This window comes from Carcharhinus amblyrhynchos, chromosome 22 (genome assembly GCF_965287045.1).
Source record: "Carcharhinus amblyrhynchos chromosome 22, sCarAmb.v2.hapA, whole genome shotgun sequence".
Lineage (NCBI taxonomy): Eukaryota > Metazoa > Chordata > Chondrichthyes > Carcharhiniformes > Carcharhinidae > Carcharhinus > Carcharhinus amblyrhynchos.
The window spans coordinates 41037116-41056735 of record NC_137345.1 but is presented as its reverse complement, the minus strand read 5'-3'; the positions used below and the strand labels follow the sequence as shown (position 1 = coordinate 41056735).

General features: G+C 43.1%; 1 protein-coding gene across 4 annotated transcripts in view; it reads right to left on the bottom strand.

Annotated features, from left to right (window-relative positions):
• Window positions 1-19620, bottom strand: part of nras (NRAS proto-oncogene, GTPase) — an 86354-nt gene that overhangs the window by 23943 nt on the left and 42791 nt on the right. For all 4 annotated transcript variants that reach the window (XM_080210198.1, XM_080210196.1, XM_080210195.1 and 1 more), the window contains exon 4: window positions 12069-12228. In XM_080210198.1, coding sequence (XP_080066324.1) covers window positions 12069-12228 — 160 coding nt within the window. The remainder of the gene's footprint in view (window positions 1-12068; window positions 12229-19620) is intronic.

Here is a 19620-nt window from a genome sequence, read left to right as displayed (position 1 = left end):
TAGAGAGGTAGTGCTTGAAAGACTAATGGGACTGAAGGTGGACAAGTCCCCAGGACCGGATGGAATGCATCCCAGGGTTCTGAAAGAAATGGCAGAGGTGATAGTGGATGCCTTAGTAATTATTTATCAGAATTCGCTGGACTCCGGGGAAGTGCCGAAGATTGGAAAACGGTTAATGTTACGCCGCTGTTTAGAAAGTGCTAAAATCCGTCATCAAAGAAGAAATAGCAAGGCACCTAGAAAATAGTTTGATCGAGCAGACGCAGCACGGATTCGTTAAGGGGAAGTCGTGTTTGACCAATTTATTGGGTTTCTATGAGGATGTGACTAGTGCGGTAGACAGAGGGAAACCGGTGGATGTGGTGTTTTTAGATTTCCAAAAGGCATTTGATAAGGTACCTCACAATAGGTTGCTACAGAAGGATAGGGTGCACCGAGTTAGGGGTAAGGTGTTAGCGTGGATACAGGATTGGCTGTCTAATGGGAAGCAGAGAGTTGGTATCAATGGGTGCTATTCTGGTGGGCGGTTGGTGACTAGTGGAGTGCCGCAGGGATCGGTGCTGGGGCCTCAACTATTTACCATTTATATAGATGATCTGGAGGAGGGGCTGAGTGTAGAGTGACGAAATTTGCTGATGACACGAAAATGAGTGGAAATGCAAATTGTGTGGAGGGTGTGGAAAGTCTGGAGAGAGATCTGGGTAGGCTGAGCGAGTGGGCGAGCACCTGGCCAATGGAGTACAATGTTAGCAAGTATGAGGTTATCCACTTTGGCAGAAATAATAGTAGGAGAGATTATCATTTAAAAGGCGAAAAACTGCAGCATGCTACAGTGCAGAGGGACCTGGGGGCCCTTGTGCACGAGTCGCAAAAACCCAGTCTGCAGGTGCAGCAGGTGATCAAGAAGGTGAATGGAATGTTGGCCTTTATAGCGAAGGGGATAGAATATAATAGTAGGGAGGTCTTGCTGCAACTGTAGAGGGTGCTGGTGAGGCCGCAGCTGGAGTACTGTGTGCAGTTTTGGTCGCCGCACTTGCGGAAGGATATATTGGCCTTGGAGGGAGTGCAGAGGAGGTTCACTAGGCTGATACCGGAGATGAGGGGGTTGGCCTATGAAGAGAGACTAAATAGACTGGGTCTGTACTCGTTGAAGTTTAGAAGGATGAGGGAGGGATCTTATAGAGACGTATAAGATAATGAAGGGGATGGATAGGGTTGAGGAGGGACTTCTTCACTCAAAGGGTGGTCAGTGCCTGGAATTCTCTGCCCGTTGAAGTGGTGGAGGCTACCTCGCTAAATATATTTAAGTCACGGATAGATAGGTTTTTGAGACAGGGGAATTAAGGGTTATGGGGAGAAAGCGGGAAAGTGCAACTGATCCACTTCAGATCAGCCATGATCTTATTGAATGGTGGGGCAGGCTCGAAGGGCTAGATGGCCTACTCCTGCTCCTATTTCTTATGTTCTTAAATGGGGTCAGACCAAAGGCTTATCCAGCCTCAGAAGCACATCCCTGTTGTTGTAGTCTAGCCCTCTCGACATGAATGCTAACACTGCATTTGCCTTAACTGCTGACTGGATCTACACATAAACCTTCAGAGAATCTGGAACAAGGACTCCCAAGTTCCTTTGTGCTTCTGATTTCCTGAGCATTTCCCCATTTAGAAAATAGTCTATGCCTCCATTCCTCCTTCCAAAGTGCATAACCTCACACTTCTCCACATTGTATTCCATCTGCCATTTCTTTGCCCACTCTCCTAACCTGTCGAAGTCCTTCTGCAGCCCCCTGCTTCCTCAATACTACCTGTCCCTCTACATATCTTTGTATCATCTGCAAACTTAGCACCAGTTCCTTCTTCCAAATCATTAATGTATATTGTGAAAAGTTGTGGCCCCCGCGCCAACCCGAGGCATACCACTAGTCCCCTGCTGCCACCCTGAAAAAGACCTCTTTAGCCCCACTCTCTTCCTTCTGCCAGTCAGCCCTTCCTCTATCCATGCCAGGATTTTACCCTTAACACCATGGGCTTATTTAACAATCTCTATGCAGCACCTTGAGAAAAGCCTTCTGGAAATCTAAATAATTCAAGTCCATTGGTTCTCCTTTACTTAACTTCTAATTTGAAACACATCTAATTAGTGTGTTTCAAATGAAATGAGGAGTACTACAAAGCTGTGCACTTTCACACACAATTATTCATTCAATCTGTACTCAGAACAAGTATTCAGACTATTAGATGTACTTCCAAGGATAAGTAGAGGCAAGAGCATAAACGTTTGGTACCCTAATGGCACATCACTCCTTGTGGAATCTGAAGAGGTTCTATAAAACATTGATCACGTGAAATTTAGGAGTTTAGAACATGGATTGTAAACACTGTTGGGGAGAAAATCTTAGATTAGGGAAAATTTCAAATAATTAGGGATTTAAGTCACTAATAAAATGCTAGCAATAAGTGAAATTACCTCAGATCAGACTAACAGTTTAACAAAGAAACTGCCTGCTTAAAGGCACGTGAGAATGAGATTTGAACAAGTATTTCTAATTTAGACATGTATTTTGGTATTTTATAAAGTAATCGTGCACTTTAGCCAAGAGCAGGCTGCTGTAAGGGATGACGGGATGAAGCCTTAGCAAACAGGACCACTTTCTGAGGAATGAATGAAACTTCAGAATGCGCAAATTCTTATCAGTGAAAGTTGCTAGCAGTTCTCAGGGCCACTTATGAGCAAAGTACAAAGAAAATTACAGCACAGCAACTGGCCCTTCGGCCCTCCAAGCCTGCACCGACCATGCTGCCCAACTGAACTAAAAGCACCTACCCTTCCAGGGACCAAATCACTCTATTACCATCCTATTCATGTATTTGTCAAGATGCCTTTTAAAACTCACTATTGCATCTGCTTCCACTACCTACCCCGGCAGCGAGTTCTGGGCACCCACCACCCTCTGTGTAAAAAAACTTGCCGCGTACATCTCCTTTAAGTCTTGCCCCTCGCACCTTAAATCTATGCCTCCTAGTAATTGACTCTTCCACCCTGGGAAAAAGCTTTGACTATCCACTCTCCATGTCCTTCATAATCTTGCAGACTTCTATCAGAAGATCCCCTCAACCTCCGTCGTTCCAGTGAGAACAAACCAAGTTTCTCCAATCTCTCCTCATAGCTAATGCCCTCCATACCAGGCAACATTCTGGTAAATCTTTTCTGTACCCTCTCCAAAGCCTCCACATCCTTCTGGTAGAGTGGCAACCAGAATTGAACACTATATTCCAAGTGTGGCCTAACTAAGGTTCTATAAAGCTGTAACATGACTTGCCAATTTTTAAACTCAATGCCCTGGCCAATGAAGGCAAGCATGCCCTACGGCTTCTTGACTACCTTCTCCACCTGCGTTGCCACTTTCAGTTACCTGTGTACCTGTACACCCAGATCCCTCTGCCTATCAATACTGTCAAGGGTTCTGCCATTTACTGTATATTTCCTATATTTATTAAACCTTCCAAAATGCATTACCTCACATTTGTACGAATTAAACTCCATCTACCATCTCTCCGCCCAAGCCTCCAACTGATCTATGTCCTGCAGTATCCTGTGATGGTCCTCATCACTATCTGCAAATCCACAAACCTTTACATCATCCACAAACTTACTAATCAAACCAGTTACATTTTCTTCCAAATCATTTATATATATTACAAACAGCAAAGGTCACAGCACCGATCCTGAGGAACGCCACTTGTCATAGCCCTCCATTCAGAAACACACCCTTACGCTGCTACCTTCTGTCTTCTATGACCAAGCAAGTTCTGTATCACCTTGCCAGCTCATCTCTGATCCCTTGCAACTTCATCTTCTGCACCAGTCTGCCATGAAGGACCATGTCAAAGGCCTTACTGAAGTCCACGTAGACAACATTCACTGCAGTACCCTGATCAATCATCTTCGTCACTTCCTTGAAAAAACTCGATCAAGTTAGTGAGGTATGACCTCCCCTTTACAAAACCATGTTGCCTCTCACTAATACGTCCACTTATTTCCAAGTGGGAGTAAATCCTGTCTCAAAGAATCCTCTCCACTAATTTCCCTATCACTGATGTAAAGTTCACTGGCCTGTAATGACCTAGATTATTCTTGATACCCTTCTTAAACAACGAAACAACAATGGCTATTCTCCAATCCTCTGGGACCTCCCCTGTATCCAGTGATGATATAAAGATTTCTCTCAAGGCCCCAGCAGTTTCCTCTCTTGCCTCTCTCAGTATTTTGGGGTATATCCCATCAGGCCCTGGGAATTTGTCTACCTCAAATGTTTCTCAAAAACCCGAATACCACCTCCTTTTTGATCTCAACATGACTCAAACTATCTATACACCCTTTCCCAGATTCATCATCCATCAAGTCCTTCTCTTTGGCGAATACTGACGCAAAGTACTCACTTAATACCTCACCCATTTCCTCTGGCTCCATGCCTAGATTCCCTCCCCTTTCCTTGAGTGGGCCAACCCTCTTGCTCTTTATATATGTATAAAAAGCCTTGGAATTTTCCTTAATCCTGCTGGCCAATGATTTTTCATGACCCCTTTTATCCCTATGAATAGAGTTTGTCACATTATCCAGATAAGACAGGTCCCGTCCCAGACATGAGAATATACGTCTGTCTTGTTGGGCCAGTGACACAACAGGAGTTGGTGGGAACCTTAACTTTGACTTTTGTAGCTTAGCATCAGAAGTTACTAGGCAACAGAGGAAAAAGCATCAGCAATAGATGATGGAAGCATCCGGATTCTACGGACTAATGAAATCCCATGATATCAGAGGGTAGAATGCAATTGGCTAAAGAATGTGACAAATGTTATTAATGATTGATTTATATTGAAGATGATTTGATCACAACTAGTGAAAGGCAGGAGAATTTGATATGAAAAATGTATAATTGATCAATCTGTACATTGTAACCTCAGAGTTATATTGGAAAGCTCAAAGCCTTCTCTGTACAGAGGTATTGGACTGACCAATGTTATCTCCCCTTTCGATCACTGATTAATAAAAATGTCTTTAAACTGACTTTCGTGAGTCTTTGTATTGGCAATACCTAGCCTCCAGAGAACACTGCAACAAACACCAAATTGACAAAACAATGGTTGTCTAAAGGAATACATTAGAAGAAACTAAACTGAAGATTGAATTTGACGGTGTCACACCAGAACAAGTAAATAAGTTTGTCTATTTAGGATAACTGATAACAGAAGATGGCAAATGTAACATAGAAGTCAGGAGGAAACAGCTGGCACCTTGTAACAAGGTAAAAACTCATAATCCACTTTACTGTAAGCCTCAGAAACCTGGGCAAATGAAGATCTGTGCAAGAAAATAGAGGCTTTTGAAATGTAGATGCTAAGGCATTTGCTAGAAATGCCTTATACAAACCATAAGATAAATGAAGAGATACTTGAAATTTCAACAGCAAAAACTATTTCTTAAAAAAAAAGCACTGACAAAAGAAACTGACAGTATTCTGACCACCTGATCAGAGCTGAAAACTACGGCGATCTTTTCCAAAGGGTAGAGAGCAGCAGAACAACTGGTTAACCTAGGCGTAGTCAAATGATAAATGTCAGAGTAGTTGCTGACAAGCCACACTGCATGCGAGGATGGTACAAGATGAAAAAGCATGGCATGTCATCACAGCAGATCTCCTGGCAGCAGTAGCTATTTGTTTAATGAAAACTGAGCAATACAAATGCAATCTTCCAAATTGTACACACTGGATTGAGGAACACTTGCATTTTACACAATTTGCATTGTGGCACTGGCATTCAGAACTATATTTTTTGCCACTCTGAATGCAAAAAAGGAGAGCTAGGTTAAGATTTCAGCCAGAAAAAAACATTCTCTAACGTAAGTGTTGGTGGTGATTTAACCTGAGGATCACTATACCTCAGGCGAGGGGCAAGGTTGAGAAGACAGGCCTTCGTGAATAATCTCAGCCAGTATGGGCACTGAACCCATGCTCCACATCACAAACCAGATGTCCAGCTAACTTGAGCAGACCGATCCCCAACTCATGCACCAGCAGCTGAACACTGCCAATGTACACTATAAGAAACGTGCATGTTCAGATGCTGAGTAAGGACACGGTTTGGTTCAGAGATCATAATCAATCAAATAAGCTCAGTCGCATCCATCATCTTTGCTCAAGCATGAAAGAGAAACCAAAATGCATACTCTGGACATAAAATGCATCTGCTTGCTTCTGTAAGGAACCTGAAGAAGTGTGAAAAATGTCCAACCCAAATTTTGGAATTAGGAATTACATGTTGATATAAAGAACAATACAGCACAGGAACAGGCCCCATGGCCCACCAAGCCTGCACTGATTGCTAATCCTTATTTAGTCCCATTACTTATTGCCCATACCTGGTTTCTATCCATCTGTTCGCCTCCTGTTCATGAGTCTATCAAGATGTGCCTTGAAAGTTGCTAATGTGCCTGCTTCCACCACCTCCACTGACAGTGCATTCCAGGCACCTATCGCTATCTGTGTGAAAAACTTTTCCTGTAGTCTCCCCTAAGCTTAGCCCCTCCCACTTTGAACCGGCACCCTCATGTAGTTGACCTTTTCACCCTGGGAAAAAGCCTCTTTCTATGCCTCTCAATTTTGCCACAATATTCAGTACCGTTCACAACTCCTCATACTGCAGCAGTCCGTGCTTGCATGCAGGTATAATATTCAGGCTGGGGCTGTTACACAAATGTCAAGCAATGATAATTTCTAGTGAGAGAATCCAACTATCCCCCCATGGCATTCAACAACATTACCATTTCTGAATCTCCTGCCAAAAAAATCCTGAGGGTTACCAGAAACCTAACTGGACCAGCCATACAAATACTGTGCTTAGATGAGGCCAGAGGCTGAAAATTCTGCAGTGAGTAATTCTAACTCCCCAATGCCTGTCAACTATTTACAATGTGGAGATGCCGGCGTTGGACCGGCGTAAACACAGTAAGTCGTCTCACAACACCAGGTTAAAGTCCAACAGGTTTATTTGGTAGCAAGCTTCACTAGCTTTCGGAGCGCTGCTCCTTCATCAGCTGAGTGGGGAATTCTGATCACAAACAGGGCATATAAAGGCACGCATTCAGTTTACAGAATACTGATTAGAATGCAGGTCTTTACAGCTAATCAAGTCTTAAAGGTGCAGACAATGTGAGTGGAGATAGCATTAAGCATAGGTTAAAGAGATGTGTATTGTCTCCAGACAGGACAGTAAGTAAGCATTCAGCCTCTGATCTTCAGGTAAGCGTTCTCCAAGGCACCCTTCATGACACATGACAGTGCAGAGTCGCTGAGCAGAGACTGATAGCCAAGTTCCGCACACGAGGGCGGCCTCAACCGGGATCTTGGGTTCATATCACACTATTTGTAACCCCCATGACTGTAACCCCCATGACTTGCAACATCTCACCTATTGTCCTGTCCGGAGACAATACACATCTCTTTAACCTATGCATAATGCTATCTCCATTCACATTGCCTGCACCTTTAAGACTTGATTACTGTAAAGACTCGCATTCTAATCAGTATTCTGTAAACTGAGTGTATGCCTTTATATGCCCCTTTTGTGATCAGAACTCCACACTCACCTGACAAAGGCGCAGTGCTCCAAAAATTAGTGGCATTTGCTACCAAATAAATTTGTTGGACTTTAACCTGGTGTTGTGAGACTTCTAAACTACTTACAAGGCAGAAGTCAGGAATCATTTGCCTGGAAGAGTACAACTCTAATACTCAAAAACTTCAAAACCATCCGGGAATAATCAACCCACTTGATCGACACTCCTTCTACCAGATTAAATGTTCTCCCTGACCATCAGTGGAGTGTGCACCATTTTCAAGACACATTGAAGTAGTTCATGAAGCCTTCTTTGACAGTAAAACTGCAAAAGCTATCATCTAGAAGGATAAGGATGGCACTTACACGGGAGCAGCACAACCTAAACATTCTTCTGCAAACTGCACACGAACCAGACTTGAACGATAATTGCTGTTCCCTGACTGGCACTGGGTTGAAATCCTGGAAAACTCTTCTCAACAGGACTATTGGTGTACTCACAACATGACCTGGAGCATTTTAATAAGACAGCTCACACTACCTTCACTGGGGCAATTAGGAATGGACAATAAATTCTGGCCTTGTCAGCAATGAAGTAAAATCAAAATCTATTCCTGCATAATCACAACTAGATTCCTTAAAGATTAATGTTTGGAAAATTTCTCTGCCTCAGCTATGTGGAAATCTTGAGTGGTATTATCCTCAGGGACAGCCTGACCTTTCGATCATCTCTCAACTCATCTGCCTTCTAGATGTCAAGAGTAGCTTTATCGCAACATGCAGTTTATTCTTCTACCCAAGAGCAGCTTTGGAATGCTCTATCACAATCAAAAAGCCACATAAACACAAATTCTTGTTATATATGGAATTCAAAAGTAGGTGGAGAGCAGGTTCTCCTTATCCAACAATTAAAAAGCTACCATATCACATGTGTACGGGAGTTTTGGTTGAAACCATGATTCAAGGACAGTGACAGCTTAGATCAGTGTCTCGGATTCACTGTTATGGATGTGCCAGCAGGTCCAGAGCCACCAGCATTTCAAAAGGTTTTTCACAGGATGTGAATCCCAACAGTTAGCAGTTTTAGACACTCCAAAAAGAAATACATCATCCTGCTAATAGGAAATACTTTGGGGTGGATGATGGTACCAATCAGGGAAGACATACATATGCCTGCCAAGGTGGCAGACAGCCAAGTAGTATCTTCAAAAGAGAAACAATGATATAGTTGGCAACCATTTTATGGAAGCAGGAGGCAGTATCTATCTAGCAACCTGAAGCATAGAATCCAGCTAGCAGCCTAGAAGCAAGCTTGCAGAGTATCTTTAGGGAGGCAGTTAAAATCCATATCTCTGCTGAACCAAGGGGAGATGTTCCCCAGAATAATTACTCAACAGTATACAGTGTGGCAACAATATACTGGCCTTTACTCATAGATTTGTTGGATTGGATGCCATTTGGGAGGAGAGGTTCTTGTAAACATACTATAGATCAGAAGGGAATTCTTACATAAAACTGTGTGGGTATGTTTAGTAGTCTTGTACATAACTGTTTTGGATTGTTATAGTCATCTTTGTGTATTGTGCTTTCTTTTTATTGTAAGAAATAGTCTTTAGCAAGTGCTTTACAACAGCTGGGCTGGTTACTGTTCTCACTGGGTAATGCATGTGGCCCCTTTTGGTTTCAACCAAAACTCCCATACATATGTGATGCAGTAGCTTTTTAATTGTTGGTAAGAAGAACTTGCCCTCCACCTGCTTTTGAATTCCATATACAAGAAGAATTACAGCATTCCTGAAAACTAAACTATACACCACCATGAAGCAGTGTTTCCAAGTTGAGATACCCTCGCAGTTATTAGCCTGGTTCATGACATTCATATTTGTCAATCAGGTCAAGGAGAAAGAGGGCTTTCTGTCAACAATTCCCCACCCCCCTCCTTCCCCCCAACAATTCTCTACATATCACCATGAGTGAAATCTGGGCTGGTGGTCAAATAGCATGCCAATGAACAAAAGTAGTGTGGAGAAATCCTCATAAAAAATTAATACAGGTCTTACATTAGTGGTTTTTTTCAATCTACTGGGTCATTTCTGGAATCTAGGGACATCAAGAATTAAAATTAATACACTGCCATCAATACTGCCACCTCTTTTAAGACCGAAGAATGCAGACCACCAGGTCCAGCAGACCCATCAGCCTCTAGTCCCTTTAATTTTTGAGTTATTTTAAATGATATGCTTTGTATGTCTTCTACAGTGATGACAGATACAAATAATGGTTCAAAGCAATCAGGATTTAATCTATTCAGCCCAATTCATTCCAGCTGTCAAACATAACCTTGATGTTGACATCTGCACAGTTTACAAAACAGCCATTAGGGGCTTGACAGGCTGAATAGTCTCCTTCCATGTTATGAATCATAGAATGCCCACAGTGTAGAAGAAAACCATTCAGCCCATTGAGTCTGAACCAACAACATAAGAACATAAGAAATAGGAGCAGGAGTAGGCCATCTAGCCCTTCGAGCCTGCCCCGCCATTCAATAAGATCATGGCTGATCTGTCGCTGCTCAGTTCCACTTTCCCGCCCTCTCCCCATAACCCTTAATCCCCTCTCTTATCAAAAATCCATCAACCCGCGTCTTAAAAATACTTAGCGAGGCAGCCTCCACCACTTCAACGGGCAGAGAATTCCAGAGATTCACCACCCTTTGAGTGAAGAAGTTCCTCCTCAACTCCGTTCTAAACCGCCCCCCTTTTATCTTGAGGCTGTGCCCCCTAGTCCTACTGTCTTTTTTGAGCGGGAAGAGTCTCTCCACCTCTATCCTATCCATCCCATTCATCATCTTATATGTCTCAATGAGATCTCCCCTCATTCTTCTAAACTCCAACGAGTACAAACCTAGTTTATTCAGCCTCTCCTCATAGCTCAAACCCGGTATCAGCCTAGTAAACCTCCTCTGTACTCCCTCCAAGGCCAAAATATCTTTGCGCAGGTGCGGCGCCCAAAACTGCACACAGTACTCCAGCTGCGGCCTCACCAATGTCCTATACAGCTGCAGCAAGACCTCCCTACTTTTATATTCAATCCCCCTCGCTATGAAGGCCAGCATCCCATTCGCCTTCCTGACCACCTGCTGCACCTGCAAGCTGGGTTTTTGCGACTCATGCACAAGGACCCCGAGGTCCCTCTGCACCGCCGCCTGCTGCAGTTTTTCGCCCCGTAAGTAATAGTCCTTCCTACCATTCTTCCTACCAAAGTGGACCACCTCACACTTGCCAACATTAAATTCCATTTGCCATTTCCTGGCCCATTCGCCCAGCCTATCTAGATCCTTCTGCAGACTCTCCACACCCTCCGCACAATTTGCCGTTCCCCCAATCTTGGTGTCATCAGCAAATTTCGACACCCTACACTCGGTTCCCTCCTCCAGATCATCTATATAAATGGTAAAAAGCTGAGGCCCCAGCACCGACCCCTGGGGCACTCCACTAGTCACCATCCACCAATCCGAATAGCACCCGTTGACCCCCACTCTCTGCCTCCTATTTGACAACCAATCCTCTATCCACGCTAACACCCTACCCCCAACTCCATGTCCCTCGGCCTTCTGCAATAACCTCTTGTGAGGTACTTTGTCAAACGCCTTCTGAAAATCTAGAAAGACCACATCCACCGGCTCTCCTCTATCCACCGCCCTAGACACATCCTCATAGAACTCCAGTAAATTTGTCAGACACGACTTCCCTTTAATGAAACCGTGCTGCGTCTGCTCTATCAAGCAATTCCCTTCAAGATGCCTCGCAATTTCCTCCTTAATGACAGATTCTAACATTTTACCTACCACAGACGTTAAACTAACCAGCCTATAATTCTGCCTTTTGCCTGGCACCCTTCTTAAACAACGGCGTAACATTAGCCGTTTTCCAATCATCTGGCACTTCCCCGGAATCCAGCGACGTCTGGAAAATAACCACCAAGGCATCCACTATCACCTCCGCTATTTCTTTCAGAACCCTCGGATGCATTCCATCCGGTCCTGGGGACTTGTCCACAATCAGCCCCTCCAGTCTGTCGAGCACCGCCTCTCTAGTAACAACAATCCTACCTAGGCCCTATCCTGGTAACCCCACATATTTACCCCGCTAATCCCTCTAACCTAAGCATCCTGGGACACTAAGGGGCAATTTAGCACCTAATCGGCACATCTTGGGACTATGGAAGGGAACCGGAGCACCCGGAGGAAATCGACGTAGATGAGGGAAGAATGTGCAAACTTCACAAATATGGACCCAAGCCGGGAATCAAACTCAGGTCCCTGGAGCAGTGATGTTAACCAATGTGCCACCACGCTATTCAATTCTATCATTTCAATTCTTGGTGAAGAATCAAATGCTGCAAACCAACATTTTTGTATCAGAGTTCTTCTAACACTTCCACATATCTTACCTGTCGTGTTTTTGCTGAGGTTTCTATGAAAGGTATTCCATAACTCCTAGCTAGCTCCTGTGCTTGCTTTGTGTCCACTGTCCGGGCAGGCAAATCACATTTGTTCCCCACCAACACCATGGGGACATCTTCAGAATCCTTTACTCGTTTAATTTGTTCTCTGAAAGAGAAGCATTTTCATGTTGTGAAACCACACACAGGAATTTAAAAGGCACAAGAAACAATTCTCATCCATGGCTAAATAATAAAACACAACTGGTCCATCACAATAGATGCTGAATTCTGCTCTGTTGAATTTGACTGTTTATTGTTCAAATGCTGGACAACATGAACTAGCACAAAACCCATTAGATTGCACAACTCAGTACAAATAATTTAGTGATGTGTTTCACTCAGTTGCATCATTGACTCAGTTCTGCCCATCTCCAGTACATTGTTAAACATTAAACTAGGAATGGTTCTCACAGGATAAATTATTTCTACAGCACAGAGTGCAATCATACCCAGACATGCTAATGCATACCATGCTGTGAACAAGTTCCATTTAAATGCCTGATCCAACACTTTACCACATTCCATGTTCCCAGGAAGTACAACACACACATGCACAAATAATGATTGAAGCAGGTTGATGACAGAAAAATGCACGTGCAGTCACTACATAATCACAGCAGCCAAACTGTGTTTATTTTTTCCTTCCCAAAAAGCATGCCCTTCTTTATGCAATCATTTAAACAAGTTATTATTACTTTCCACAGCAGGCCTGTAGTTCTTGTTGAAGTGGTTGTTGCAGCACAATCATATATAAAAAAATAAAGCAAGGGATAGATTAGGAAACATGACAAAAGCTTGGTCAAAGAGATGGGGAGAAACTACACAGCAGGGAGCTATACTTCAGTGCACTGGATGGATAGGCCATAACAGCTGAAGGTTCTACAATAAAACACTAGCAAATATCAAGCAGCAGAATGTAGGCAAGGGAAAGGCAGTGAAGGATGCAGTAGTGAAACTCACCAATTACAAAGGTGACTTTGCCCAGACCACGGCCAATACTCTGGGCAGAAACATAGAATCCTACAGTGCAGGAGGCAGCCATTTGGCCCATTGAGTCTGCATTGACCACAATCCCATCTAGTCCCTATCCCTATAACCCCATGCACTTATCCCTACACTAAGGGGCAATTTAGTATGGCTAATCCACCTAACCTGCACATCTTTGGACTGTGGGAGGAAACTGGAGCACCCGGAGGAAACTCATGCAGACACAGAGAGAATGTGCAAACTCCACAGACAGTGAATCCAGATCTCTGACACTGTGAAACAGCAGTGCTAACCTGTATGCCACCATGCTGCCAGATCTGGAAACTAGATTTAAGTCTTTCTAGTGTGATGGGAGAGATGAACTCAAAGCTGGTGACAATGAGAACTGAGTACTTGAAAAAGAAAGGGCAGACATAAGGAAACAGTTAGAGATGGTTTAAAAGTGATTTTATAAATTAGAGAGTGATAAAAATAGTCTTAATGGTTAAGGGAAGAAAGCCTGTAAAGAGGGAGCCTGTAACAGTATATAGTGTATTATGCCAAGTAGAGTAGTTGAGGATTTGAGTTGGGGAAAGATCAAGAATGCAGGAAGTAGGGCTCTTGAAACTAGTGCTGGACTAGGTGAAAGTGGTTATAAAAATAAAGGGCCAAGTTTAAGGATATCAGGGGTGGTAGTGAGGAAGGAGGAGTAGCTCTTTTCCCCTGTGGACTAAGTTGTAATAACGCTGAGGCGCAATTCCACAGATATATCCTAATCCTTTCAATGACATGCATACAAGTCTGGCAGAGTCAGCACCACACCACATGTTTCACTAGGTTCAACTGACCACATTGTGAAATCACAAGGTTTTGCCTTTCTCAGAACAACTGATTTATCTAATAAAACCAAAATAGTGCGGATGCCAGAAATCTGAAATAAAAATAAAAATGCTGGATAAACTCAGCAGGTTAGACAGCATCTGTGGAGAGAGAAACAGAATTAACATCGAGTCCACAGGCTCTTCCACAGGACTGAAGAGGGACAGAAATGTAATAAATTATATACATGGAGAGGGGGTTGGAGGAGATGAGGCAGAATAGAAGATCTTGGATAGGCCGGAGCTAAGGAGAGGCCGACAAAATCATCACAGACACAAGATAAATGCCCTCCGTGTCTTTTGTCACTGTAAGATGGTGATTCCTATACAGGATGCTACTGTACACCCTCCACTACCGTCTCCTTGCCCGTCGCCCAATACACTTGGGCAGGTCCTGTTGTGGTCCAGTGGCGGAAGTTCCCAGTAGAGGTCCCGCTACGGAGGGATCCTTCCCCACTATCTTGGGGATCTGGGGTGGATGGTGGTGCATGCAGCAGTTCCGTACAATCGAAGGTTACACCAGTTCACAGGTTGCCAAAAGACATGCCATTTTTGCAACCTTTTAGAATCCATGAGCCATGTCTACGTTGAACGTCATAGGCTGCATGTTCTTTTCAGTTACCTAAAAAACCTTCTGTTGATGTTTTGTTTACACTTTGGTCCACTCTCCTGATCTAAGGACACCTGGTGTGGAAGGGGGCAGGAAAGACGGAGGACCACCTTGTGAACCTTCCACTGAGCCTGGCTAAATTTGTAATAGTAAGGAGTCTCACAACACCAGGTTAAAGTCCAACATGTTTATCTGATAGTAAACCCACATTGTGTGCCTTTATATGCTGTGAGGCCAGAACTCTCCACTCACCCGACGAAGGGGCAAACCCCAAAAGCTTGTGGGTTTACTATCAAATAAACTTGTTGGACTTTGACCTAGGATTGAGGGACTTCTTACTGTGTTTTCCCCAGTCCAACGCCAGCATCTCCACATCATAAATTTGCCATAAACAAGTCCAGGCCAACAGGGTCGTCCAACCCAACTGTCTGCCCCTATACAGCAGCTACATTCTCCGGGGATACCCAGCTGCAAGACAGCATGCAGTGTCGGAGGCTGTCGGCTGTTGAGGCCTGCCCGTGCCCACTGGGCACCGCAGGGATTGGGGTGCATTATTAACCCCTTTAATCACATTTTAGTTTGATATTTTAAGTTTCATTTCTAATTTCTCTTTTGTTTCGGGTACTTCCCTTCTTTTTTGGGGACCATCCCTTTTGATTTGATCCCCAGTTAATTTAGTCTCATTTAATTGATTAAAAAAATTAACAATATTTACCGAGTTATCCCTCATTTAATTGCTTTGCCAAAAAGATTAACAGAATGTCTATTTGTCCCTCAGTTGATTTGATTTAGTTTAATTGTTTCACCAAAAAAGATTGACACAAATTAAAGGGGTGCCCCTCTTGTCCTCAATGTTCACCCCACCAGCCCCTGTATTCCAAGGATCCTCCGCCATTTCCACTAACATTATGCCACCACTAAACATATTCTCTGCACTCCACCGCTACCCTCCCCAACCACACCCGCCATGACACCCCCAACCTCAACCCTTCACCCCTTCTCAACATCCCATGCAATCACAGAAGGTGCTATATCTGCCCTTTTGCCCCCTCCCTCCTCGTTGCCTAAGAGCACAGACACTCCTTTCAGGTGAAGCAGCATTTCACTTTGCACCTCCTTCAATTTGGTTTATTGTATTTGTTGTTTGCTCTGCAGCTTCCTCTACACTGGGGAGATTAAACACAGACTAGGTAACTGCTTTGTGAAGTGGTTTCACTCTGTTCGTAGGCATGACCCTGACCTTCTGGTCACTTGCATTTCCACTCAGCATTTTGTGCTCGTGTCCAGCTTTGACCTGCTGCGACATTCCAGCGACGCCCAAGGCAAACTGGGAGAACAACACTTCATCTTCCAATTTGGCACATGATGGACTTCTAAGCTCAACATTACATTCAACAACTTTAAACTATGAACCAGCACACACGTACGCACACACTGCCCTTTGCTGTCAGTTTTGCTTTCACTGAGTACTAACCCATTAAGACATTCTGCTAACTTACCTTTATGCCACTGTTAGCACTTCTTCAGTCCTTAATGTCTCCATAAATACCCCCATGCCTCATGTACATGACAATTTATCCTTAGTTCCTGTCATGGGTTTGCCTGGTAACATCAGGACCCAGAATTAACATAGGGACTGATAGGATGTAATCTATCCAGCAACAGAGGAGATTTTGCCTGGTGACAACGGTAGCCACCATTCAAAGGGACAACGAGATGCATCATTTTCCCAGTAACGAGATTAGCAGGCATCTAGATAAGACCAGATGTAAATAGCTCTATCATCAGGAAGCAGTTAACCCATGTGACTGAGAGATCAGTGGAGGCATACAGATGCTAATTTTCAAGATTCAAGGAACGAGAGAGATACAGACTAACTATTACACATAGAAAGAACCAAAACGAGAACCAGCGCATAACTGCCAATTCTTGCAGAAGCAGACAGATCAGTTTAATATCTAACAGGAAGGCCAGTTTAACAGTAAGCCCAGTTTAACAGCAAGCCAGCTTACAGCAGAGGCCAAAGTCTTAGAGCCAAGCTAGTGCAGAAATCTTCACAAAGGCAGCTTCAATATTTTCGCTGGACCAGGCAAAGATGCTTCCAGAATTGGGTCATCTTGGCATTGTGTGGTAACTAAAGCTGGATTTGACTTATAGATTTATTTGAGGTGGATATTGCTTGGAGAATGAGGAGTTCAGGTATCGTAGACATAATTTGGATAAAACGGTAATTTCTAAATAGAAGTGTGTGTATGTTTATTACTTCCGGTGTATACTTGTCTTACAGTCAAAAAGTAAAAAGATGCATACATGAGGTCCAGGCACCTAAAAACAGATGTAGCATTTGAAGAACATAAGGCAAGTAAAAAAGCGCTCAAACCGAGAGTTAGGAGGACAAAAAGGTCACAAAATGTCCTTAGCAGACAGAATTAAGGAGAATCCCAAGGCATTTTATTCATATATTAGGAACAAGAGGGTAGCTAGCGAAAGAGTTGGTCCACTAAAGGATAAAAGAGGGAAATTCTGTGTAGAACCAAAGGAAGTGGGTGAGATCCTTAATGAGTACTTTCATTGGTATTCATAAAAGAGAAGGGACACGTTGATATGGTGTCTCGGAGGGATGTGCAAACTCTTTAGAACAGGTCATCATTACGAGGAAGGAAGCGTTAGGTGAATTAAAAAGCATTATGATAGACAAATCCCCAGGGCCAGATGGCATCTATCCCAGATTACTGAGGGAGATAAGAGATGAAACTGCTGGGCCTTTAACAGAAATCTTTGTTTCTTCGTTGGCCACTGGTGGCAGAAGATTGAAGGATAGCCAATGTTTTCTCATTATTTAAGAAGGATAGTAAGGATAACTGACTAATTATAGGCCAGTGAACTTGACATCAGTGATAGTGAAATTGTTGGACAAGATTCTTCAGAATAGGATCTATTCACATTTGCAATTGAATGGTCTTGTTAGTGACGGACAACAGATGGTAATGTTGAGGGGGGTCATGACTCACTAATTTAATGGAGTTTTTTGAGGTGGTGATAAAAATAATTGATGAGGGAAGGGCTGTGGATGTTGTCTACATAGACTTTAGTAAAGAATTTGGCAAGGTCACTCATGGCAGGCTGGAGCAAAAGACTGAATCTCATAGGATCAAGGGTGAACTAGCTAGATGGATTCAGAACTGGCTTAGCCATAGAAAACTAAGGAATAGGTATTTTTCTGAATGGAGGTTTGCAAGGATCAGTGCTAGGACCTCTGCTTTGGTAATAGATATAAGTGACTTGGAAGAAAACATAGCTGGTCTGATTAGCAAGTTTGTGGATGATACTAAGATTGGCAGAGTTGTGGATAACAATGAAGATTGTCAAAGAATACAGCAGGATATAGATGGGCTGGAAAATTGGGTAGAGGAATTTAATCCGGACAAATGCAAGATGATGCATTTTTGGCAGACCCAATTCAGGTTGGAGCTATAAAATAAATGACAGAACCATCAGGAGCATAGACACACAGATCTGAGAGTACAGGTCCACAGATCTTTAAAAGTGACTACACAGATGGGAAAAAATGGTGAAGGGAAAAAATGGTGAAGAAAAAATATGGCTTGCTTGCCTTCTTGGACAGAACATCAAGTATAAAAGTTGGTAAATTATGCTACAGTTGTACAAAACTTTGGTTAGGCCACATTTGGAATACTGTGTCCAATTCTGGACACCACACTACCAGATGGACATGGAGGCTTTAGAGAGAGTACAGAAAAGGTTTACCAGGTCTTGTCTGGTATGGAGAGTATTAGCTATGAGGAGAGATTGAATAAAATGGGATTGCTCACCCTGGAATGACAGGAGGCTGAGGGGCAATCTGATAGAAGTTTTAAAAATTATGAAAGGTATCGATAGAGTGAACAGTTGAAAGCTTTTTCCCAAGGCAGAAATGACAATTACAATGGGGCATTCAAGATAAGGGGGGGGGAGGTTCAGTGGAGATGTGTGGGGGAAGTTTTTGTACAGAGGGTGGTGGGGGCCTGGAACGCACTGCCAAGTGAGGTGAATGAGTCAGTTATGTCAGCCAAATTTAAGACTTATCTTGATATGACATATGAACAAATGGGGAATAGAGGGGTATAAACAGTTGGTCTAGATAGGTAAACATGATCACCGCAGGCTTGGAGGGCCGAAGGCCTGTTCCTGTGCTGTACTGTTCTTTGTTCTATAGCATTACAGTCCTGCTGTGTATTTGTCTTTTCTTTAATTTAATAAATAGTCTAGAGAAATTGTTACACTATGACTGGACTTGCTTTTTTCCCTCATAGGTGATTTCACATGATTCCTCATATCGTTCCAGAACAAAACTATATACTACTACAACCGGACTCTCACGTTGAGGTGCCCTTGCAGATATCAGCATGGTTCATAACATTCCAATCTATCTATTCTTGACCACCTATTCTGTAGCTTCACCTCCACTTATCTCTCCAACTATATAACACATTACACTTTGACCCCTCTTCAGTTCTGTAGAACAGTCATATGGACCTGAAATGTAAACACTGTTTCTCTCTCCAAAGATACTTTGGGGCCTGCTGACTTTATCCAGCATTTTCTGTTTTTATTTAAGTGAATTATCTAAGTCGATTGTTAATGATAGGAGTGGAATGAAGACTATCCTTGTCCTCTCATCTAAAGGAGGTGGGGCACGGTCTGGCAATGGAAAAGGTACTAGATCAAAAAACACCAGAGCACTTATTTTTATTCAGATTTAGCTTTTGATTTCTTGTATCAAAGAAATCTTTTGCTCCATACACAGAAACTTGATCAGAGAAAATGCTACTCGCGGTCTTGAGCCAATGATTACTCTTTATACAGTAAGTGCTTACACTCTCTAAAATCAAATATTCGTATTGTATTTAATCAACCCTGCATTTATCCTTCATCAACCGACCTAATTTTGTCTTGAATGCTGCCTCAACCACTAACCTTGGAAGTGGGTTCCATTGCCTCACAATGCCCTTTTGTTCTTGGTTCTAAATCAACGACCTTTAGT